This window comes from Cheilinus undulatus, linkage group 10 (assembly GCF_018320785.1).
Source record: "Cheilinus undulatus linkage group 10, ASM1832078v1, whole genome shotgun sequence".
Taxonomy (NCBI): domain Eukaryota; kingdom Metazoa; phylum Chordata; class Actinopteri; order Labriformes; family Labridae; genus Cheilinus; species Cheilinus undulatus.
Window position 1 is genome coordinate 47225077 of NC_054874.1, and position 25501 is coordinate 47250577.

The 25501-nt window shown below is 41.3% G+C and overlaps 1 protein-coding gene across 2 annotated transcripts in view; it reads right to left on the reverse strand.

Moving 5' to 3' along the window:
• Positions 1-1588: 1588 nt before the first annotated feature.
• Positions 1589-25501, reverse strand: part of LOC121516022 (complexin-2) — a 69263-nt gene continuing 45350 nt past the window's right edge. For both annotated transcript variants that reach the window (XM_041797053.1, XM_041797052.1), the window contains exons 3-5: positions 19579-19758; positions 4152-4327; positions 1589-1940 (exon numbers count right to left, since the gene is read on the reverse strand). In XM_041797053.1, the coding sequence (XP_041652987.1) occupies positions 1743-1940; positions 4152-4327; positions 19579-19609 (405 nt within the window). In that variant the 5' untranslated portion in view covers positions 19610-19758 and the 3' untranslated portion in view covers positions 1589-1742. The remainder of the gene's footprint in view (positions 1941-4151; positions 4328-19578; positions 19759-25501) is intronic.

Consider the following 25501-nt stretch of genomic DNA (forward strand, 5'->3'; position numbering starts at 1 on the left):
CAGTCTACAGTTTTCTGGTTTTATTAAGCCGTAGAATACTTTTAAGGAAACAGGATCATCTTCATAGCTGAGCGGTGGTCTTTGGGATGCATGCACTCGCTGAACAGGCTGATGGATTCCTCCCACAGACCTTGCACATACAGAAACCCCCCCAAGCATGCAGGTCTTTTATTTTGGCGATGACAAAAGAAATAGTAAGGTCTCACCAGTATTTCTTTGGTCTTAATGTTGATGGACTTGAGCAACATGTTAAAAGGTGAAAGGTTGCACATTTTCATTTCCAGCTTGCAGCACACTCACACAAAAAGAAAGTATAGAGTAAAAAATCCACATGTGACCTGGTATTTTCATTCATGTACGGAGAAAGAGAAAATAAATAAAGCCAATGGACTGGTTTAGCATCAGGACCCACCACCAAATCCAAACTGCACCCAGAACTTCTTAAAATGTTCAATAAGAATCGAATATTTTTCAGTGAAATACAGGGAGGTTTGGAGTTGGGATGGACAACAGATGTAGATAGCTCCTTCAAAATAAAACCATAGACTTTGCCACATATTTCTCCAGGCACACATTCATGGTCCCAACCCACCACTTTGGAGCCAAGGGTTGCGAGAAAAATCCTCACTTGGGGTGAAAGGAAAGGACGACATGGAATGTACCGGCTAACCTCACCTTTTCCAGGTGTTAATGTCTTGATTGTCTCTGAGGACCACACTTAACTTACATTACAATGATTTGGCATGAGCTTTGTGTAAATCTGGATGTATTTTGGGTTCAAACAGATCTACTCGACTTGGATGGATGATACCTTGAGCTAAATAAAATAATGTCATATTTTACTTGTCTAGGATCTTAACTTTTCATGCATGATGGCGGTCTCACTAGCAGGGGCCGATTTAGTAAGAGGTCAAAAAGAGGGGGAATAAAAGCTTTTTTTGCAGCTAACAGTTCTTCAGATGCTCAAGGCTTTGTACGTTTTTGAATAGCTGGGTAATCTCTCATGCCATCTTGGGTTTCCAGAAGTTTCTGCTTCAAACATTAGCTTCAGGAAGTCCAAGAAACTACCAGAAAGCCAAACCCTTGATTCCAGAACTGTCTGATTTTTCATCCCTACAACTGTTTGAGTGAAACCCTCATTGACAATTCCTCTGCTGGAGGAGATGATATGAAGGCACATGTCCTAAAAACTCAAACGTTGGTTTATTTTTATTTTATTTTTACAATATAAAGACTTAAACCAGGTTCATAAAAGTAGAAAACACCCACTGATGTAAACATGCTCCGTCTAGTGGAAAACATGGTGGCAGTGCCGTGAAAGACCACAGACGACAGCGGTCGTAGTTTAAGGGAATACTGCTCTCCTTTGGTCCCCGTCACCAAACGATGACCAACCGGTCAAAATGTAAAAACAACAACTAGGACGTACTTGTAAGAAATGTGCTAAGTGGCAGTTGAGACGTCGTACAGTAACTGTGACAAATAAACAGGGAAGAGTCGTCGAGGAGTAGAAAACAAAGTAAAAGATTTCTAGAAAGGCAGTGTGTAGCCTCTAACAGTTTGGCAAAAAACCCCACCCTCCCACCCTACACTCATCCTGGCCTCCAGACTCATCCTCACTCATCCCTGTCCACCCAAAGTCCCACAGAGAGATCCCCGCCTCCCTTTCCCCCGCAGCCTAGCCGAGGCCAGACTGGACCCTGATTTTAGGGTTCGTTTGATTTCTGTCGTCGTTTTTTGTTTTACTTCTTGAACATGTCCTGTAGAGGTCCGGGCAGAAACTTAAGGACAGTGTCGAGGATGCTCTCCTCGTCCTCTTCGTCGTCGTCTCCGCAGCCCCGTGGGATCGCCTTCTTGGGACGCGTCAGTGAACCCTCGCAGGCCTGCTCCATGGCTGCTTTCTCCTCCGCCTCCTTCTCCTCCTTCTTCTTCAGTCCATACTGAACAAAGAGAGGAGGCGTGACATGGTGGTACAGAAATTAAAACCAGGAAAAAGTAAGAAGATAACTTTTAAAGATCACACCCAGGAGTGCTGGAAGACAGCCGTGCTTACGGCCAGCCTGCTGACAGAGTTGGCCCCTGATAAACCCAGAGAACAGGCCCTCCCTTGCGGGGATTTATCGATTATGCATGTGTGTTTTATCATGAGCACTCTAGCTAGCATTACGGCTAACAGTTACATCATTTGAAGCTGAAAAGTGAGTCAAACAATTATTGGGTCTGATCTCCTAAGCAATTTGTGCCACTCATTGTCCATTTTTGATACTTTTAACATATTTTTGTTACTTTGTACTTATATTTGATACTTTTTAACCATTTTTCATCTTGTGTTTCTGCCCATTTTTGCCTTTTTAACCCCTTATTGCCACTTTTCTGCCCATTTTGCCTTCCTAAACCAGTTTTGCCCCTTTAATCCCATTTTTGTTTCTTTAAACTAATTTTTGCCATTTTTTACCCATTTCTGACATACCTAACCACTTACTTTTTTCTGTCAATTTTTGCATCTTCTAAGCCATTTGTGCCACTCATTGCCCATTTTGATAATTTTAACTATTTCTTGTTATTTTGTACTTATTTTTTTGATACTTTCAACCCCCTTTCATCACTATTTCCACCCATTTTTGCCTTTTTTAACCCCTTATTGCCACTTTCCCCATTTTCTGCCCATTTTTGCCTTTCTTAACCAGTTTGCCCCTTTCATACCAATTTTGTTTCTTTTAACCAATGTGTGCCACATTTTACCCATTTGTGATACCTTCAACCACCATTCAACACTTTTTTCTGTTATTTTTTGCAACATCTCACCAAGTTGTACCATTCATCAACTTTCAATCTACTTTTTTGCTTTTGTAAACCTGTTTAATTTCCCTCAGGATGCATTATTTTCCTTTTGAATCAATAAAGCATCACTTATACACAGGTATGAGTATTTATGTGTGTTTCTGTCGTGATGGGCTGTCTGAATGTTTTGCTGCTGTAATGAAGCAATTTCCTGCAAAGGATTAATAAAGTATCTATCGATCTAGTCCATCCATCCATCCATCTATTCATCCATCCATCTATCCATCCATCCATCCTACGGATTTACTGTTTACCTCACTCTGCATGCCTAGTCTTTGTGTAGCATCTGATTGGCTTAGTAACATCACCTGCACCTTTTGTAGGGATGAGAGGCTCTGAATTTATTCAAGTGATTAAAAAAAAAAAAAACCTGTTGGGTACTTCCCAGTTGGGTTGTCGTATGTTTTACGGGACATGTTTAAACTCTCATGTTTTCCTGCCACAAATTAACAATCCGCTTGGCTTTCACTATCGCTGCCATGACTGTGTTTGTTGTGCTTCCTCCTTCAGCCAGATTGCTTCCTGGCTGGCTATCACTCTGTTTTTATGTAACAATCCACAGAACGCATGTTTGGTTTTCCTCTGTGTTCCCCCTGCACAACAGGACTCTTATTGTACAGTGCTTAACAAATTTATCAGACCACCACCCAAAGTAAGGTTTATCCCACAGCTGCCCTAAATTAACAGCACTGGTAATTACCAAAATCATTTTCTATGTTTCTCCAATGGTCAATACACCAATATGTAGAAGCTCTTCAACCGAAATGATATTTTTGATGCTAAAATATAATTATTATTGTTATCCATGAATTTTCAAATTTACTGATTCACAAAAAAACTGAAAAAATAGTAAAGCACATTAATATTTCTTGATTAATATGTCAAATTATAGTTATTTACTTGCATTCCTGAACAGAAAAATTAGTTCAGTGGTTGAATGTTATGCTTGATTCATTTCTGACTTCTCAGAGAAGCCCAGTGAGCCGGCTCAAATTTGGGTGAATTCAGTTTGAAATTCCTCATTCCTGTTCAAAACGGTAAAACGTGGAGAGCTCACTGAAAATGAAAGAGTCCGCATTAAAGCACTTCATGATGCAGGAGGTCTCTGAGACAAATATGGCCGGTGGTTGAGTGGCTCTGGTTGAATTCCTGGGCCTTAAATCATCTTGATTATCTTGTAGTGTGTATCCTGATTTAGGAGCATTTAAACGTTGCAGATCTGAGCTCAAGCAATGAAGACCTGCAGCTTGTTTGTTAAACAGTGAACATCTATCTTAACACAAATGTTTAATGAGAAAACAAATCCCTACCTTGTCCCTGATGGTCTGCCGTACTTTTTCCCTCTCGGCCTCCATGCGGGCATGTTTGGCCTTCCTCTCCTCCTCCTGCTGCCTCAGAGCCTCCTGCCGCTCCTCCTCCTTCTTGGCTGCATCAGGATCCTTCTCCTCCTCTCCACCCAGCATCTTTCCCATGTCTTTGGTGGCTCCTGGACAGAAAAATACAATCAGATAATACGATTAACCCCACTGTTTATCTGACTCTCTGTCCCTTAGAATTAAGATTTTATTTTTCCACCATAGAAGTCAAAGTAGTCAGAGCAGTATGAGCAAAAACAGACCACATGTTCACTGGCATACTTTGTCATATTCAACAATTAAAACTCTCTATGTTAGCGGTTCTGAGGATTATGTAGCGACGGGGTTCTCTGAAGATCCTTGAGGGGGACTTGAAAAACAGAAGAGAAGGAGAGCCAGCTGGAAATGTTTCAAAGAACCACTGAGACGGAGAAGAACACATTCTTCCATGTGGTGTGGGCCATCTGTCTGCAGGATCTGAGCCGACACGTTCAGGTGTACAGCCTCTATCTGACTGATCGATCACCAATCACAGTCTAGGTCACGTTTAAAGACAGACTATTTCATTATTTCAAGAAGCAAAGCAATAACGGGCTGAGTTGGCAACGTTTTTTTTTTTTGTTTTTGGTTTATTGATCTAACACCCTGATCAGTTTAAAGCTGTGATCTTAAAGACGAAAACTCCTCCACACTGTCCAGATTGCACAGATGTATTGGCAATGTTTTAATTTTCACAGGAGCAGGAGTTTGGCTGTATTTCAGATCATTATAGTAGCCCAGTATAGTAGAAATATAGCAATATTTTCAGTGCTGTGAAAACGTATTTGCCCCCTTCCTGATTTCTCTCTTAAATCTGTCCCAATTAAATGTCTCAGATCACCGAACTAATTTTAATAAACCCAAGGAGGTTATGTGATCGGGTGGGTTTGTTTGTTTGTTTGTTTGTTCATTTGTTTGTTCGTTTGTTAGCAACAAAACTCAAAAAGTCATGGATGGATTTTCATAAAATTTTCAGGAAATGTCAGAAATGGCATAAGGAAGAACTGATTAGATTTTGGGACTGATCCGGATCAAAACCTGGATCCAGGAATTTTTTTAAAGGATTCTGTACAGTTGGGAGATAGGGCTAATGGCAGAGGTCTGCACTGTTACCACTTTACACCAGGAGATGGCGGACATGAGTAACTTATTCAAAGTTTTGGAGTTTATAGAGTTTGACAGACACACGCCCGGTCAAGGAGACGAGTTGGAGCGTAACAGAGAAAAAGACAGCGAACTGTAGCAAGAATACTCGCAATGCTGGGAGGAATAGAGGAATATTCACCCTCTGCCATGACTTCCACACGTAGCGAAGCCAATGCTTTGCCTCACCGTGTCTCCACCCCACCGGGTAGGAAGCAATCGGCGAATTAGATTTTGGGAGTGATCTGGACCACCGTCTGGATCCAGGAATGTTTTTAAAGGATTCTTCACTATTGGGAGATAGGGCTGATGGCGGAGGTCTGCGCTCTCTGAGTGCTTTTCTAGTTTATTAATGGGAATAAAGCCACCCAAACCTACCTGGCCCTACGTAAAAAAAAATGAATTACCCCCTAAACAAATGAGTCTTTTTGATCACTGAGGAGGAATTTTTGGCATGTTGTTTTGTGTTATTTTTTTGCTGGACTAGACCATTTGGACATTTTAAGGGAGGGACAGAGGCCCCCCCAGTATTTACTTTACTCTGTTTGATACAAATTTCAGTCTGTTGACTGATTCATTTTGTCCCTTTTGATTCAATGACACTAGAAAAAATAGATCAAAACAAACTTTTCATTGCAGGTTCCTCAAGGGCCCCTCACTACTGTAGGCCTGGGTAATCAGTACCCTTTTCCCCCCTGTGCTACGCCCCTGGTGATGGCAACATGGTAACAGTAGTCCAAAATGCTAAAATCAGGTCACAATGCTTGTTGTTTTCTTATTGCAATCGACCCCTCACAGCCGACCTGCAGTACCTCCAGGGCCCACAAGGTGTGAAGCCAGCTCTGGAGGGGGTGAAACCTCTGAATAATTAACCCCCAGTGTACTGTTCAATGTAAAGCTGAGACATATTTTGAAGAGTTCAGAGCCTAAGCTGATCTTCTCGGAACATAAAGTTTGAATTGAATAAAAACAGAGATTTTTGGGGGAGCAGGTACCCAGGTTATTCTAAGATGCCTCTATCTCCTTCATTCTCCTCTCCTCCTTCTCTCCCTCTCCTCGTAAACACTCTCACGTCTTTATCAGTGACAGGAGCTGCTCAGTAGACGTGAAAGTGACTCCCTCGGGCCATCGATGTTGCTGCTGTTACCCCGCGCTGATCGATAGTAAATACAGGACCACCTGAGCGTGTATGAATTATGGATCCTCCAGCAGAGAGAAAACTTCATCTGGGTATTGATCTTTTCTCTCAGGCGCTGCAGAGCGGAGAGCCGGGCTGGTCGACTGGGTTGTCATCTCGTACCTTTCTTTAACCAGGGCTGGAATAAGAGCTAAATATGGTTCAACTCTGAGGGGATTATTTCAGGAAAGGAATGGGACGGGAGGCTTTTTCTGACATTGTGAGCTATAGGGGAAATGAAAAGGCTTCAGTGATTGTCCAGCTCAAATATACCCACACTAGAGGCCATTAGGAGCTGGTTATAATGAGGGTGTGACTGCTTTGGCTGAAGCTTTGTCTCTTTTGGCTGACCTAACGTGAAACCCCAGCCTGGTCTGAGGTTTTTCTATGACTTTACTCTGGAGATTTCATGTTTGAGAACATTACAGGACTGACCGCTGCTTTTAGAAGTCATGAAGATCATTAAAAATTAACGCTGCAGTCATGGAGAATAATGACAAACCTATAAAGAGAAAAAATAGTGGCAACAAAGAGCTGCCTCTTTAAGGGGCCATATGAGAACATTTCTGCAGAAGCAGAGTAAATTACTCCGAAAAATGAGAATATAAGGACCGGTTCCCTCCCAGGTTTATAAACCAGCGGTGGCCCGTCCTGTCGGTCTCAAACAGTGGTCCTAATTGCCCTGCAGCGCTGCGAGGTGGCAGCAAATCTGAAGATGACAAATTAGCGCTCAGCTGGTGGGAGGCGGGGATGGTGAAACGTTCCCCATGACTCAGTGGGGAGTCGGGTGAAGGTCAGACCATCCGCTGTGTGAGCTTCGGTGTGTAAAAGCACTCAGACACACCACATATGGACCGTCTGTATACTGGGACTGTATGAAAACAACTGACACTGATAAAGGAAGTGCTCTGTTCCTCAGGGAACAAGAGGAGAAGTGAGAAGTTTCTTTTACATTGACTTGCTTACTAACCAACAGGAAGTTTTGCTACCTCTGTATAGGGGCTGTCAAGATTAATGAATGGGATTAGCTTATGCTGATGGTCACTCTCCATAGCCCTCTCTCTCTCGCTCTCTCTCTCTCTCTCTCTCTCTCTCTCTCTCTCTCTCTCTATATATATATATATATATTTATAAACATTTATATTTAAAAGCTAATTTCATTCATACACACCAATACTCATTCACTGATGTAGTAGTGGGTCCATGAAGCTCATGGTCACAGAGAGAAAAAACACTTTCTTTAAACAGGCAGAAACCTTGAGTAGAACCAGACTGAGTGGTGAACATCTGCTACTAACTACTAGAGGGAGGGACAGAAAGAGAGTAAAAATGTCAGTTATCACTCCTCCTCATTCTCCAGAGGGGCAGAGCATTTTCTCTTTAACCTCTCAGAGTCTCTACCCTTCATATGTCCTCTCCTCTCATCCATCCATCCTCCTCATACGTCCTTCTCCTCTGTCCTCCACCCTCCGTATTTGTTCCTCTCTTTGCATCCCATCAGAGTCCCCTCCCCACCTTCTTTCCTCTATCAGAGACCAGCTAAAAAAAAAACAAACTACAAATTAAGAGTTAAAATACGTGACAAAAGTCAAAATAGAAGACGCATGGAGAATTGGGGATATGTTGGATTGATGTGGTAGGTTTGGTTGGGGCTGATTATGAATTTTAGAACCGCTGTGGGAGGAGAAATCTGCAGGAGTGCATGTACAAAATGACTCTGACATCCAAAGACTTCCTGGTTAATGTGACAGTATTAAGAGGTTCACATTTAGTTTTCTCTGTGTAAGCCCCCTGGTAGATGATAGTATTTAAGCTAAGAGATTTTCTCACTCATCTCTGTAACGCTTTTATTTTTTACGTTGTGCTGTTTCAAGCTTAAACTGGAGAGTCCTTGCTGTCAACTGTACAGACACAAATGCATCACGGCCGCCATGCATCCTCCCGTAAGACTGCAGCACTTCAGCTGTTGCCTGAAAATCAATGGTTGCATGATGAAGCGTGCACATGTACACTCTTAAAACTGTGGGTCCTGACCCAGACTGTGGGACAGAGTGCGCTAATGCAATAGTATGCTCATGTATCTGAAAGCCCGTCTTGGTAGGCTGCTCATCAAAATGAAAATCAAGCCTTGACGCAGCTGTGACGCAGACGCCACGCACCCAGACTGAAACAGCCAGCAAGGAAAGCGAGTTTTATCTCATTTTCTAAGAATCTCAAGATGCTTTTAAAAAAAATAACAATGTTGATAAAATACTGAGCTAAAAATGACAGAGACCACAGAGGAGACCATGACACAGAGGAAGTCAGAGACAACATAAAGCCCCCCCCCCCCAGGGGGCAAGATGGATGGTGCTGCAGCTGGATAATTTGTTCAGGGTGGAGGGTTTGAAAAATGGAACTCGTTTAAATAAAATATGACCTCCATCGCAAAATTACGCCCTCACGTATCAGATGAAAAATCTGCAGCATCGATCAGATATTTGGGAGGTAGTGCAGCGTCGTGTTTACGTCACTGACTCCTCATGTTCTCCTGAGGTGTTCCTGAACACTGTAAACTGGTTTCTAGAGTCTGGCGACCCAACAGCCTGCTTTGTTATTGCAGCGTCCTTGCCGTCATCCCGTCTGCACAGGAAATGAAACCGTGAGCTCGACCTGGCTGGACGGGACCGGCCCACGCTCATGTCTGAGAGATTATCGGAGTAATCTCTAATATGAATTTCTTTATGAGAAAGGCGAGATGACTGATATTCAGACTCAGAGAGGAAAGCAGGATGTTCATGACAGGAGGGAAATATTGGATGGTACCTTTCTGTTGAGGAGGATGAGAATCTGGTGGGAAGAATAAACAACATTCAACTTATCCTTATCTTTCTCTCTGTGTCTGTGCAGTTTAACAAGTTAGCTCTGCAAGCCACATACTTCTTTATGTCGTGTTTTTATCAAAAAAGTGATCTGTTATGAGGAAAATGCCATATTTCTAGATACTTGAAGCATCCCTGCACCAATAATACTTTGCATAAGAGCAGTTCACCCGTGTATGTTGTCAAACGATGCAGGCCCCGACCCTTTCTGCATGGAGACGATTCACCAAAAGAAATGCAAATGTAAAAACACAGGTCAGGGGATTTAAAAGCTAGAGGTACAAAACCCACACTGATTTGGACAGACCCCTGACGAACCCAGAGCCCTCAGCTGTGATTTATTGATAATATCGATGCATGTGGGTCAGATCAGTAGCATTAAGGCTAGCATCGTGGCTAACAGAAACTTCATTTAAGAGCTGAAAAGTGCTTAAAAATTATTTTGTTCTGGGGTGAATGTTTTAGGGTTTTGTTGCATTTTTAACCCCTTTTAACCACTTTTTCTCCCCATTTTTGCCACTATTATTTTCCACTTTTCATCAATTTTGCAAAATGTTTGCCAGTTTTTGCTTCTTTTAACCGTTTTTACCAATGTCCATCCATATTTTGCCTCTGTTAAGGACATTTTTTCCACTTTAAAACAATTCCTACCCAGTTTTAAACCCTTTCTTCCCATTTCAGCATATTTTGTCTCTTTTTACCAGTTTCTGCCACTTGTTTCCTCTGTTGACCCATTTTAACCAATTTCACAACTATTTGTCATTTTTTTCTAATTTAAGCTGCTTTGCACTAGTTTTAATGACCATTTTGCCACTTGCAAACCATTCTCCCCATAAATTCTAATGGTTAAACCTATTTTAACCCACTGTTTAGATGCATTTCTTCCCCAGGCTTGTCTTTCCTTCTGATAAACACCACAGTGCTAAGCTCAGTCAGGCTAGCTGCTAGCAAACAGACTCTACAACTACAAGAAAAACAGAACCAACACAAAAAAGAGAAAACAATTTGGAAAAAAAAGCAAGGAACAAAATATTTTAAAAAGCCTCTATCGTATGGACCAAACCATTTTAAAAGCCATTTTTTAAAATATTTTAATAAACATGTCTTTTTAAATGATACGGCCGTTACAATGAGGGGATAAGACATTTTTCATGCCTTTTGGTTTCCTCTGTTTATATATTGGCCATATTTTTCCATGAGCATCCAGCCAGTCTCTCCACAAATGAATGGGTTCTGACCTCTTGATCAGCTGAAATGATTTAAAAAAGCAGTTCCAAAAATTTTGCATCTATTGGTGATGCAAACACCAGTCAATGACTACTTCTCTGCGATTGGTGACGTCCTGTCTTTGACTGATTAATGCAACACAACATGGAAGCGAATGAATCCGATTTCTAATTAAACAACAGCTGAAAAAAATCTGTGGCCTGCAGCTGAAATCTATACTTCAGTCTGCATCGATGAAATGTTCAGGAGGCGTTTAACCTCTAATGACATTAGTGAGTGTGTATGTGTCTGTGTCACGGTGATTAGATAAAAGTTTGAGTGGACAAAGTGGAAAGAAGGATGCTTTGTGCCTGTTTGTCTCAGAATGATGTAGACTGTGTGGTTTTTAAGCTGATAAATAACCTACAGCTTTATTTATACATTCACAACAGTCATGTTTTCTTTAAGACTGCTTGTCATATGATGTATGACTCAATATTTTATCAAAACAAGTAAATAAAAGGCAAAAATTATGTTCTGTACATCCAGGCTAATGGTTACCTGCCAGAGCAGGTTGGCTGAACAGTGAACACATCTTTTCCGTCATGCAAAGCTCACAGTGTGGCTCTATGCTCTTCATTCCATACATAAATGTGGCCCAGTTCTGTTACAAATGCCACTATACTAGAGCTACAGTGCTTAACAAATGTATCAGACCACCTGTCATATTTGTCTCAGAGACCATCCAGCATCATGAAGTGCTTTAATGTGGACTCTTTCATTTTCAGTGAGCTCTCCACATTTTACCATTTTGAACAGGAATGAGGAATTTCAAACTGAATTCACCCAAATTTGAGCCGGCTCACTGGGCTTCTCTGAGAACTCAGAAATGAATCAAGCATAACATTCAACCACTAAAACTAATTTTTCTCTTCAGGAATGCAGGTAAATAACTATAATTTGACACATTAATCAAGAAATAATAATGTGCTTTACTGTTTTTTCAGTTTTTTTGTAAATCAGTACATTTGAAAATTCATGGAAAACAATAATAATTATATTTAAACATTAAAAATATCATTTGGGTTAAAGAGCTTCTACATATTGGTGTATTAACCATTGCAGAAAAATAAAAATTGATTTTGGTAATTACCAATGCTGTTAATTTAGGGCAGCTGTGGCAGAAACCTTACTTTGGTTAGGGTGGTCTAATAAATTTGTTAAGCACTGTATATCCAAGCTAACGACTACAGTGCTAGCAGCCATCACTACTGGCTCACAGTACAACTAAACTCAGCAGTAGTTACAGCCTCGATTTCCTTAAACAATGCTGACTGGTCAGAACTGATTTCAGAGCAAGGTTAGCATCATAGAGGTCACTTTGACAGGTCGATGGAGATCACACACATGCCAACATGCCAACGACCTTGAGTGATCACGTGACTTCAGAAAAAACAACAACAACAAACACTAATGTCTGTCGATACCCTCTTGCTAACAGTCTGCGCTGGCATGTGCTACAGGTGCAGCAAATCATAAACCGAGGGAAAGATTGTGTCTGGAATTAAGCTACAATTGTGAACAGTAAAAGTATGCATGATCTGGCTGGATATGCTGCCTGGTCAGCTCACTCTTTTTGGTTGTTGTGGGTACCCCGTCAAAGGTACTACGACCTAGAATCTAAAATATAAAACATGTTTGATATTTAAGATTTTGGGTCTGGGAGACTATGACATAGTTTGGAGCAGTAAAACAATCAATTTGACACCACACACATGAGGATCATTCAGACAAATAATAGTTTTCGGCAAGGTTCCACTCAGGGTACGCCCCCACGATCGTCGGGGGAGGCAGTGGAGGTAAATGCTGTAGTGTGTGGCCAGCCTGACCTCCAGTTTCCACATACAGCGACAGCAAATCGCTCCCTCTCTAGTCTATCAGAGCATTTCCACAGCCGGCGCTCCAGACCGGCAGCGGCGCATGCCTAGAACGCCACTTCGCTCCACTTTGTTTGAGATATGCTGCAGGTTTATTTTCAGTGCCAGCTGCTGCTAAACTGCGTCAATACCTGTTGATCAGAAAGCTCCAAAAAAGGAATTCACAAGCATAGAATATCCGGTTCTTTAAAAATACAACACAATGCACCGACTCCTGATCCCAAAACATCGTTATATCAACATTATGTCTCATCCTGCAGCCAGAGGTCAGTGGGTCATAGAGCTACAACGGCGCCATTGACAAGAAATAATTAACTTTTGAGGACATTTAGCCCAATAATTTTACATAAAACCACAGATCCTTTAAGCAAACATTAACCTTTGAACTTCCTAATGTACTCACACAATGGTGGAAGCAATAATATCATGGACTTATACTAGAAAGGATGATAAATTAACCCCAAAAGGTAAAATAGTCCGCTGTTAACGTACTATTCCTGCATGAACTCGCAGTTCTCCCGTGATCTCTGCCTGCTGCGGGCCGCTCAAGGGCAGTTTATCATGTTTGTCTTCTATAGGCACATTTTTAGCAGTGTTTCTGCAAACACCAGTGCACCACCAGTGAAAATACATTAGCATGGAATTTCAGCAAAAAGACAAATAATACTCAATGACTAAATCAGTGTAGTGTACTCAGCTCATTTGTTTGCATGAGAAAGACTGCAGCGTTACTGTTAGATTGATATCCTGACACGCCCATCTCAACACAACACTCCCACTGGGTGGAGAAGACTTCATCCTGAAATGGTATCCTCCCCCCCGGGACTCTGACAACCACTGAAACCTCATCTCTGCACGACTGTGTGTTTGTGTGGGTGTATGTATGTATTCATGGACAGCCAGCTGCGGCCCAATGAAATAAATGCCACTCTGTTCCAGGAGAAAAGGTCACGGCACCTCTACGGGAGGTAAATTACAAGGAGGTTTAGAAAGAGAGGATGCTCGGCCAGGAGGAAAGGGTGGTCAGAGTTAAGAGAATAAAAATGCTAACAACCAAATCTGCCCCTCGCCCTGCAGGAGGGACAAAAGGATGGATGGGAGGAGAGGGAATTGTATGGAGAATGTAGGAGAATGGATGAATGAATTAAATCAGGAAACACAGGGCAGGATAGCCACAATACAAGCAAAGGAGGAAAAGGTGGAGTGATGGATGAATTAAGACAGAGACAGATGGAGTAAAGGAGCTGCATGTTCAAACGGAGCATTATTTAGATATTGTAGCTCTGTTATTTATCTAAACTGAAGGCCTGGTTGCTGTTTTGTTGCTTGAACCCTCCCTGAGTCCAGGAAAAGCATCAAGCTCCGGTTCCTTAAAGCTTCAGGACAGGATTAGATTTGATTATTCTCCATTGTGATTTATTGGAAAAGTCTTTTTTCAGTCTGACTGTTCCAATTGTGTGTTAAAGTAGATAAAAATACCCTGTGGGGAAACAGAAACGGCCGAGCCAGAGTGTTGGATTAGCCTGGCGAGATTCAGCACGGGACGATTTCTAATAAAAATAAAGCTTCTGTTCAGGTTCAGGCAGAAACGTTGGAAGCATGCTTTTATAATAGTGCTTGTATTGATTGTATTGTCATAGTATCGAAAACAATGCAACCCCAGTACCAAAAAAATTGGGGCACTGTGCAACAGTTAAATAAAGAACAGAATGCCATACTATGCAAATCTCATAAACCCATAATTTAATCACAGTAGAAAATAAACGACACATCAGATGTTCAAACTGAGACGACAAATGTTAGCTCATTTTGAATTTGATAGCAGAAACACATCTCAAAAAAGTAGGGACAGGAGAACAAAAGGCTGGAAAAGTAAGTGCGGGAATGAAAAACAGCTGCAGGAGGAGTTTGCATCTTATAAGGTTAACTGGCAACAAATAAGTCACATGACTGGGTATAAAAGGAGTATTTTAGAGAGGCAGATGCCCTCAGAAGTAAAGATGGGCAAAGGTTCATCAATCTGCGACAAACTGTGTTTAAAAATTGTGGAACAATGTCAGAAAAATGTTCCTTAATGAAAAAGTGTGAAGACTTTGTACATCCGCCGTCTAGAGTCCATCATATCACGGAAAGATTCAGAGAATCTGGAAAAACCTGTGTGAGCAAGAGGCAAGGCCAAAGGTCAGTATCAGATGCTGGTGATCTTGGGGCCCTCAGGGGCCACTGCATTAAAAACCGGCATGATTCTGTACTGAAATCACTGCATGGGCTCAGGAACACTTCCAGAAATCATCGTCTGTCAACACAGTTGACCGTGCCATCCACAAATGACAGTTAAAGCTGGATCATGGAGAGAAGAAGCCATATGTGAACAGGATCCAGAAATGCCACCGTCCTCTCTGAGCCAAAGCTCTTTTAAAATGGACTGAGGGAACATGGAAAACTGTTCTGTGGTCACATGAATCCAAACTTGAAATTCCTTTTGGAAACCATAAACCCCATGTCCTAAAGACTAAAGAGGAGAGCTCGGCACACAGTTCAGTTTTACTCGACTATTTCAGCAAGACCGTGCTAAACCACATACTACATCCATCACAACAGCATGGCTTCACAGAAGAAGAGACCGGGTCCTCAACTGGCCTGCCTGCAGTCCAGACCCTTCCCTTACAGCAAACATTTGGAGCATCAGAAAAAGGAAGAAAACCCGTGACTGTTTAGCAGCTAAAATCCCACATAAGACAAGAATGGGACAACATTCCTCTCCCAAAACTCAGTCAACTGGTCTCATTCCTCAGACATTTACAGGCTGGTGTTAAAAGAGGAGGGGATGCTACACAATGACTACCACGGCCCTGTCTGTACTTTTTGAGATGTGTTGCTGCCATCAAATTCAAAATGAGCTCATATTTTTCATGAAATGATAAAATGTCTCAGTTTCAACATCTGATATGTTGTTTGTGTTCTACTGTGAATCAAATATGAGATTTGACAATCATTGCATTCTGTTCTTCTTTACATTTTACACAGCGCCCCAACTTTTTTGGAATTGTGTTTTTAATACCAAACTGTTTGCATAAAGTAATATTTGATAATTCGCCAGTATTACAGGACTGTGATATGATAAAAGTGACTTTAAAACCGGCTCTGATTATGCAGAGGGACGGAGGAGAGGAGCATGGAGGGAATATTTCACCTGGGTAAGAAAGCAGGTAAAAGCTGTGCCCCCCTCCACTACATATCTGACCACCTCAACCCCCCCTCTCTAACAGTGTTGTGTTTATTAAAAACATCTACCTGACTGCATTATTTCTGTACTGTGGTGTTCAGCGATAAGAAATTTATGAAGCTCTACTTTTCCAGTGCATGCCAATCATGAGCATCCCTGCATGTGTACAAGCAGCAGAGCATGAAATGACATCTCTGATGTCGTATTCTCCTCCGGTATTCAGCTGCTTGGATGAATCTTCCTCTGTGTGAAATGGTTTTGTTGGGAATGACCACATGGGTCATTTCCTGGGGGGGGGGGGTCGCTCCAACCTAGTTGTGTTGTGAAGGTGAGGGGTCCTCTTGTTAACCTCATGCAGGCCTACCCACAGAATTGACAGAGCTCCTGAAACACCCTGTGAATGCCTGCCTGCCCCCCCCGACCACTTTGAGCTCATTTTGAACCCCTTCACATCACTGTTTGCACCTTCTTTTTTCCCAAATTTGTTTCCACACTTAACCCATTTCTACCACTTTAAATAAATTTTTTGCCACTTTTTAACTGCTTTTCACCATTTTTACCGCCTGTTTATGCCAATTAAATCCATTCTATTGCCACTTAAAACCAATATTTACGACTTTAAGCCAATTTTTGCCACTTTTCACCATTTTACTACCCACTCTTGACACTTCATATCAAACTCTTTTTGCCATTCTAACAATGTTTCACCACATATTTTTTCAACCTTAAACCCATTTCTGCCACTTTTTAACTGCTTTTTGACATTTTTACTGCCCAGTTCTGCACTTCAGACAATTTTTTGCCACATTTAAATGTTGTTTTGCAATTTAACTGCCTATATCCAGCACTTCTGGACAATTTTTGCCTCTGTGAAACTATTTTTGCCACATTAAATCAATTTTTTGCCACTTTTTGACTGCTTTTCACAATCTTTACTGCCCATATTTGCCACTCATAGCCATTCTTTTGCCACTTTAAACCACCATTTGCTACTTTAAACCATTTTTTTGCCACTTTTTAACCACTTTTCACCATTTTACCACATACTTTTGCCACTTCTTTCCTTTCCTCAAACCATATTTACTGCTAATCCCTTTTTTGCATCTTTTCAAACTCTTTTTACCACTCTAACAACTTTTCACCATGCATTTTTTTTCTAAACATAACCATTTCTTTCATGTTTTAACAGCTTTGCACCATTTTTACAACCCAATTTTGTCACTCTGGACAACTCTAAGCCAAATTTTACAACCTTAACCCATTTTTTGCCACTTTTTTTCTACTTTTCCCAACTTATTTCTGCTCTCTTTTGCCACATTTGACACATTTTAACTGCTTTCCACTGCTTTTCACGGTTTAATTCTGCCCCCTGTGGCACTTTTTGCTACTTTAGAACCATTTTTGCCAGTCTCTCACTGCTTTTCTCCACTTATTTCTGCCAATTCTTACCACTTTTAAACCACTGTTGCCTTTATTCTGCAATTATTTAATCATTTCCCCCCCAGAAGTGATCACAGTTTGTTGTGCTTTCTTCTCTGGTATTGTCATGTCTGAATACATCATGGTTTAGCAATGAAGTCTAACATTATTTTCCATTGGGGTTAGTTTTAATGTGCCTAACTACATTGCTAACATTAGTAACAAAAGGTAAAACTGTTTAAAGAGAGGTGGTTTCTTGTGAAAATACCATATTGTACTATAGCATAAATAAATACATTTATTTTTTGTTCTTTTGATATCAGTGGTTATTATTCAGGTTAAATACAAAATATCATTACACAGATTAACTTTACAGTGGACCATGATTTTGCAGACCTCCATGGGGGCCCTATCTAGCATTCCCTTTTACCCCCCCTTATTGGTGGCCTTGCCTCATGAAGAGGTGTAGAAAACGATGTGCAGGGGTATCAGTGAAAGAAAAAACGCTTTTACCAGCTACAGCCTTGAAAACAAGTGAAAAATCACAAACTAGTCAGGTTCCTTTGGGTTCCAGAAGCAAGAAATAAACTTTTAATCTCTGAAAAGTATATTTTTATCCTCTCAGCCTGAAGTGGTTTTAAGCTCTTTAGTAAAGTTCTTTAGAAATCCTCATTATGTCTGCCAGATCAGGCTAATTTGACTGAACTGAGACACAAGACGGTTTTCTTTAGAGATGGGCTGAACAATATGATTCACGGTTCTATCTTTAGGTTCACAAGTAGGTCAGTTTTTAGGCTTTTATTCCTTTTATTAGCTGTCTTCAATGTTATTTTACCAAAGAATTACACATTGTTTATTAGTGATGCACCAATGCAGCTGTGGACCATCGGCATGGTCCCATGGTGGCCCTGTGAACGCTCATGAGCCCACTGGCCAAAAAAAAGGGACACGTGCCGATGACAGTAGCCAACGTGTGTCAGACGTGGAAAACTGAGAAGTCTAAAGTGCATGCTGAGTTTGCAGTGTGTGAAATTTTTGCATGTGGTTGAAAAATAGTGGCACATTTAAATCATTCTCTCTTTGCTGACAGGAGTAAAGACTAAAAGGCTGGAGCCGGACGTCTCAACCTGGTGGAATAGTACGTTTTACATGATGATGATAATCCTCCTGGAACAAAAACAGACGCTGCGGCAGACTATCCGCTTTAACTACGCAGCAGTTAGTTTGAAAAATCTAACACACTTCTCTCTTCATTTGAACAGCTGACAACAGAATGACTGCTTACATGATCCCTCGGTAAAAGCCCTGAATGTTGTTTGTTTTAATGCATGGAGGCAGCCATCATCTTAGTGCTAAAACAATAAAGACTACAACCAAATACAACACCAAACCAATAACTACGTAACTGAGGCAGGTCCTACTGTATACAGATTAGATTTTATAGCAAAAGTCTTAGCTGAAATCAGTAAAGGGAACTGAAATCTCCTCAAATCTGAGATGTGATAATTCAGTTTTCAATAATGTAAAAGGGAATGAGAGGAAAGCGAGAAAAGCCCCTGTGGATGGTAAATCCAATCTCAAATTTGGTCAATATGAAGAGAGGGAACAGCAGTGCCCAGGTCCAATCAGGGTGAAATTAATTTAGTGGCCTCGGTCTGACTCCAGTCTGGGTTTTGGACTTCAGAGGGGCGCAGTTTCAAAAGCAATCTATCATGCAGCAAATTATCTCGTTCTGGTGGAAGAAAGGATGGAGAAAAGAGGTAAGAAGTGAATTTAAGAGAAAGATTTAGGTGTGTAAAGACAGCCGGGAATAAACAAGGGAGACTAAGAACAAGGAGGGAGGAATGAGAAGACTGGGGAGGATGGAGAGGGAGAGGGAATAAATCTCATTTCACTCCAGCTGCTGGTCACTGAGCTGATGAAACTAGATGAGAGAGTTGATTTAAAGGGACATTGACCTCTGGCCCCTGGGGGCCCCTCACTTATAAGAACACTCACAGAGACGTTTTTATTTTGCTCTAACTGAATGAGTCCAACCTCAGCCAGCGGTGCGCTTAGAGAGTAACACTGCCTCTGCAAACTCCATCATAATATCAGGAGAGGTGCTCTGAATAGATATGGACTCTTGTTTATGACTCTTATAACATCTGATGTCATCTTCATAATTCTAAGTCATAAAAGGCGGTATTAGGCCAATGTAAGAGCTACTTTAAGAGTCACATGTTGACTTTTTCCAACATTTAAAACAACATTATTAAAGACAGAGGCCTGTTTCAGGTTGGAATTCCAAAACAGCAACGAAGACTTAGAAAGCCAAGTGTTGTATGAAAGTGAATTAGAAAATGGCTCAAGCATTTGTATGAGGTGTACTTACCACCTAAAGCTTGTTTCATCACAAAATCCATGATTCCTGATCGGTAAAATCGTTCTCCTTAAAATCAAAGCAAACTGAGCATGTAGCCACCAAGTCTGGGATGTGTGTGTGTCTCGCTCCGTCTCGCTGTCCTCGTCCTCTGTCGGGATGCTGAACGTCTTCACTGACTCTCCTCTGGACCTGAGAGAGAAGAAATAAAAAAAATCAAGCTTTGCATACATATTCAAAATCACAATTTCATCACAAACTAGGGCTGCAAGCAGCACTGAAGGACCCCTGTACCATGGCGCATGTCGCATCATTTGGCAACCGCGGGTGCATGGGAATTCTTGGGTGATAGCAACCTGTGCAATGTGCTGCAGCACAGCAGAGACCATGTAGATCCTCCCAGGTCTCTCAAGTAGAGATACTGCACTTTGTATATGAGGTAGTACTGGGTATCAACACTAGATGGCAATATAACAAAATAAGATGCTGATATGTAAAGGTGGTCAAGCCAAAACTGTTATTTATTTTGTAAAATACCAAAAAAAATTGGATTTTTTTTTCTAAGGGGGTTGCTATTGGAGTCTTACAGTAGGTGGCGCTACTGAAAACCATGACATTAACATTTACATACATTTTTAAGTCAGATAATGAGTAAATGTGCAGGAGAAGCCAAAGAAACTTGAGCGGGCTTGTCGAGTGGCCCTCCTACGTGAAAAATTAAACATTCAAATGAACATCAAATAGTATAAATTATTACAATGCAATTAAAAAAATGTTTAAACAAAAAATAAAGAACAATATTCTGGCAGGAGAAAATACCAAACAGAAGTTAGATAGACTATAATGTCATACAGGTGAAGTTTCATAATAAGAGTTATGGCAACTTCCTGTGAAATTGGCGAGACACTGAAATGCTCACCATCCTCAGTGAAGTGACATATCTGTGTTGTTGGCATTTATTGAGGACTTCAGCATATAATTAGAGCTTGATAGGTTCAGCACATTAAGAGGACAAAATAACTGACCTGTTTGTGTCACTTCCTGTTGCCACTAGAGGGCACTATGATGAGATGTTTGCATGTGGGTTTGTTCAGTATGATATCATTGTCTTGCAAGAAAGAGCAGAAGATCACAGAATATTGTTTACCAAGGTTATACAAGATTAAAGCCATTTGGCACTATTAAAAATGTCTTATTTTGAAATGAAATGAAGTTTGTGGACTTCCTGTTTGGAGTTGGGCATGGCTCCATGAGGCTTTTTTGTAGGGCTTTCACACATATACAGAACAAAATTTATAAGCATAAGCTTAATGGTGTGTGGGTGCTGAATATTTAAAGGGAAAATGACAAAAATCAGAGGCAGAAATGTTCAAACAGAAGGGGGCGCTGTGGCAAAGTAATGATATTGAAGTATGAATGTATTCAGGATCAATATGTGATCATCCTTAATAAGTTGGTGATTATCAAAATAAGCATTAATAAGTTATAAGGCATTATTATTGAATTTTCACTGCAAAAAATGTTCAAAAAAGTAGTTTAAGTTTGGCCGCGGGTCACAGCCCCACCCTATGATGAAAACACAGTTCACACAACTTAAGATCTCAGGGTTGTCTAGTATGAGCAGACAACATCTGGAGTGAATCGGATGAAATCCCTCGGACTAGTTTGTTAAAATATGAAACTTGTGAATCGCCCGGAAACGCCAAATTTTGACACTTAGCTGTTTGTAGTGCACATCCTGTATTTTAGAGGATGGCCTCAGGAGACACTTTCTGTTTTCTGATCATGATATATATGTAGACAGATTTCCATGCATGTAGCTCTTACCCCGTCCCCTATCTCACGTTTGGGGCCCCTGTGGGACCCCTGCTTAGACCCCTGCTTAATGGACTTGTAAGATTCCACCGAAATACAAAAATTTCCACTGGGGGAAGATTTTCTGTAAAGTTCGGTGAGTTTTTGAGCATGTTAAAGCCCCTATAATAACGGTTCTACTGACAGAAAAATGCTGAGTCCTTGCCGGCCGAGGTCGGTGCTCAGCCCTAATAAAGTCACTCTAAAGGACAACAGATCTCCAATAAGCCGAGTACTGAACCGTGTGAGGCTGCAGATGTTACAACAACAGATAATGGGATCTTCTTAACACCCTCCTGCTCCGTGACAGGAATCCCATTCAGGGAAACAGGAAATCAATGCTGAGGCCATTTACCTAAAGTCACTTAACTCAATACCTAAGCATCCGTCATCTTTATCACCAACTGGTCATAAATATTTACAGACACTGAGGGCTTTTTCTCCTGATGAATATATCCAATTCAACCACAACACTGGTCCAGCATAAATAAGGATTAAGAAACAGCTCATATCTGCATACTGAAGCAGCATGTAGGTCAGACTGACTAAAGGTATTGACAATCAATATGTCATTAATATTTTACACTGCTATGGCATTTAGATGTCTCAGTTACAAAATCCACATCCTGTTTTTCTGTTCCAGTAGGTAATGTCAAACCTGTGGCATTTTTTTAACCTCTCGATTGATTGGTAAACTACGGTGGCTGACAAGTGCAAACAATGCTGGCCTACATTCAGAAAGCTTTCAGACCACCTTCACTTTTCCTTTTTTTTTTTTTTTTTGCAGCCTGATGCTACAGTTGAAAAAAAAGTCATTTTTATTGTCATTAATATTGTTTGCAACATTCGTCAGTTTTCAGCCCCTCTTATTGATTTTATGAATTAATTATTGTCAATATAGTTTGTTTTTTTTGGCAACAAAATTCTAGTGTAGTGATTATAGTATAAAGAGAGGCTGGAGAACCCAGTCACCGGTTAATAAGCATCACTGGCTATCATTACATCATGAAGACAAAAGAACACTCCAAGCAACTCAGAGCAAAGGTTATTGAAAAGTTGAAGTGGGGGGGGGGGGGCAAAATCTGCCTAGATCAGACTGTTCTCACAAACTGAGTGGGCGTGCAAGACGGAGACTAGAGAGAGAGGCCACCAAGACACTTAGTTTTTCAATATTTGGCATTATAATACTGTTCATGTTGGAATTATAAGACAAAACTGGTGGTGCCTCCATATGTTTGTGTGCATAAATACTTATTTGACTTTGATCAGCATGTTTTAGAAATATTACAGTAAAGAGAGGTTCCGTTTCTGCATCGATCACTCATAACTGAATGCTAATCTTCAAGGATTATGGCTCTTATGTCAAGGTTAGGAAGTGAATAGCCTCAGTACAATACAGCTCTATTCACTCTGTCCTTTTTTCCAGATGTCCTTGTCTGATGGCTTCATCTCTCCTTTATTCCATTAGTGTGTCCTTGAGCCTGCTTCTGCAGCGATAAGAGAAATGTTCTGCTGCCAGACCGAAAACACCAGAGGATGCACAGCGCTGTCTATAATCCAGATACACTGCCTACCTCCTCTGTACTGGGCTGTATTGATTTAAGACTGAGCTGAATCAAAATAATGACTGATAAGATGCAGCAACGAACACAGACACATAAAATGATATCAATCAAATCATGTCTCTAAATTCAATAGTGAGCTCTGGACCTGGATCCGGAAAGATCCGATGGTAAACGAGGTTATGGATCTGTCGTATATCCATAAAGTTCATGGAGGCATCACAGCAGCTTTACAAATGTTGTTTACTTACTCTTACACTGCTAAAAACAATGTTCACCCCCTTGGATGTTTACCCTTTTATTGATTCTATAAATCAGTAATTCTGACTATGATTTGGCTTTTAAATAAGTGAGTGCATAAATATTCACCACCTTTGTATTTTAGTAGAGTCACCTTTGGCTGCAGTCACAGCTCTGAGTCTGTGTTGATAGATCTGGACTCTGAATCTGGAATTTTACTCCATTCCTCTTTGCATAACTGCTCAAGCTCTGTCAGGTTAGACAGGTACTGGGCACGACCAACCCTTTAGAAGTCCAGCCACAATTTCTCTATTGGATTGAAGTCTGGGCTTAGACTCGGCCAATCCAGAACATTCTCCTCGTTGTCTTTAAACCATTCCTGAGTAGCTTTCTCTGTATGCTTCGGCTCATTGTCTTACTGGAAGATAAATCTTCTCCAAAGCTGTAGTTCTCTTGCAAACGGAATAACATTTTCCTATATTGTGCCCTATTCATATACCTTTACAAGCCTTCCAGGGCCAGCTGCTGAGAAGCATCCCCACAGCATAATACTGCCACCACCGTTCTCCACAGTGGGGCTGGTGTGTTTGTGGTGATGTCAGTGTTTGCCGTCTTGTCTGATGGTCAAAACGTTCCATTTTGGTTTCATCAGACCAAAGAACTTTCTTCCTCTTGACCATGGAGTCTCCCACATGCCTTTAGGTGAACTCTAGTCCAGACTGAATCTGAGTTTTCTTCAACAGTGTCTTTCTCTTTGCCACTCTCCCATAAAGCTCTGACTGGTGAAGGACCCGGCCAACAGTTGTTGTCTGCAGAGTCTCTCCATCTCAGCTGCTGAAGCTTGGAACTCCTTCAGAGTAGTCATAGGTGTCTTGGTGTCCTCTCTCACTAGTCTCCTTCTTGCACGCTCACTCAGTTTGTGAGGACGGTCTGATCTAGGCAGATTTACACATGTGACATATTCCTTCATTTCTTCATGATGGTTTTAACTGAACTCTGGGGGATGTTCAGAGACTTGGAGATGTTTTCCTGACGTATGATTTTTCAATAACCTTTGCTCTGGCTTGCTTGGAGTGTTCTTTTGACTTCATGGTGTAATAGTAGCCAGGAATGCTGATTAATGGGTGACTGCACCTTCCAGACACTCCATACTAAAATCACTGAGACACATTCACAGCACTCAGGTGATCCCCATTTCACTAAATGTGAGATTACGTATTTGTTTTTGCCAAAAAAGCCAAACTAAACCAAACCATGACTGATTTAAGAAAACAATTAAAGTGTCAAATCTAAGGGGGAATACTTTTTATAGGCTCTGCAGGATGCTTGCTCATTCTTGAATTGGTTAAACATGAACTATTTAGCACTTTTTTGCAGTCCAGAGTCTTTAGTGTTGCCTCACAAAACCATGAAGACAATCTGGGGCCTCTGTGAGAAGACAGGAGTAATTCATCATGTTATAACGTGTAACAGCGGAGCATCACTCTACCTGCCTCCTTTAACATCCTCATGAGGAAGCCAACGCCAGAACGAAGCCTTGTTATGTAAGAAGTTCTCCGTGGGCGTTTGGTGGAGGACTGAAAAGCTCCAGCAGACTGAACTTCTCCTCTCTGGTGATGGTGGAGCGGCTTTAAATCCTTATATAACCCTCCTTTCCTTTCATACAGGGCCAGATATACCATACAATCACTGAAGACAGCACCCAAGGGCATCCACCACCTCCCCCCTCTGCTCATCTCCCATCCCCCAGCACCCAACCATTCTTCTCCCATCCCACACCACCCTTTCTTCCTCATCTTCTCCGTCTTTTTTTAATTTCATAATCCAGGCACTGGCAGTGGTGCGTGACGTGGGATAATGTTATCAGGGCCGGGCAGGACGGCGTGCTGATCCTATCCACTTAATTGGAAGTTGTTTCCGAGTTTCACGGTCGGAGACGAGGATGAGAGCGGCTCGGGAAGGCGAACACGAGTCTGTCAACGGAACATGTTTGCGACAGGCGAAGGGAATGTGTTAAAGGGGGGGAGAAAAAGGCAGAGAAAGGCTTTGGATGTGTGTGAATTTGGTTCAGAGATGACAGCTCTATTACTGGAGAAATAACCAGTATGAGGAGACACACTGGTTTCAGTGGGGTTGCTGTCGCCTTCTCTAATGACACACTGATTGCCGTTGTCTTGCAAAAGCTCATTTTTCTAGTATTGCTGTTTTACTTCTACATGAAAGCTGGTTGGAAAAAAAACCTAAAGGACTGCAATGTTTCTGACACTGATTTTGGTCTT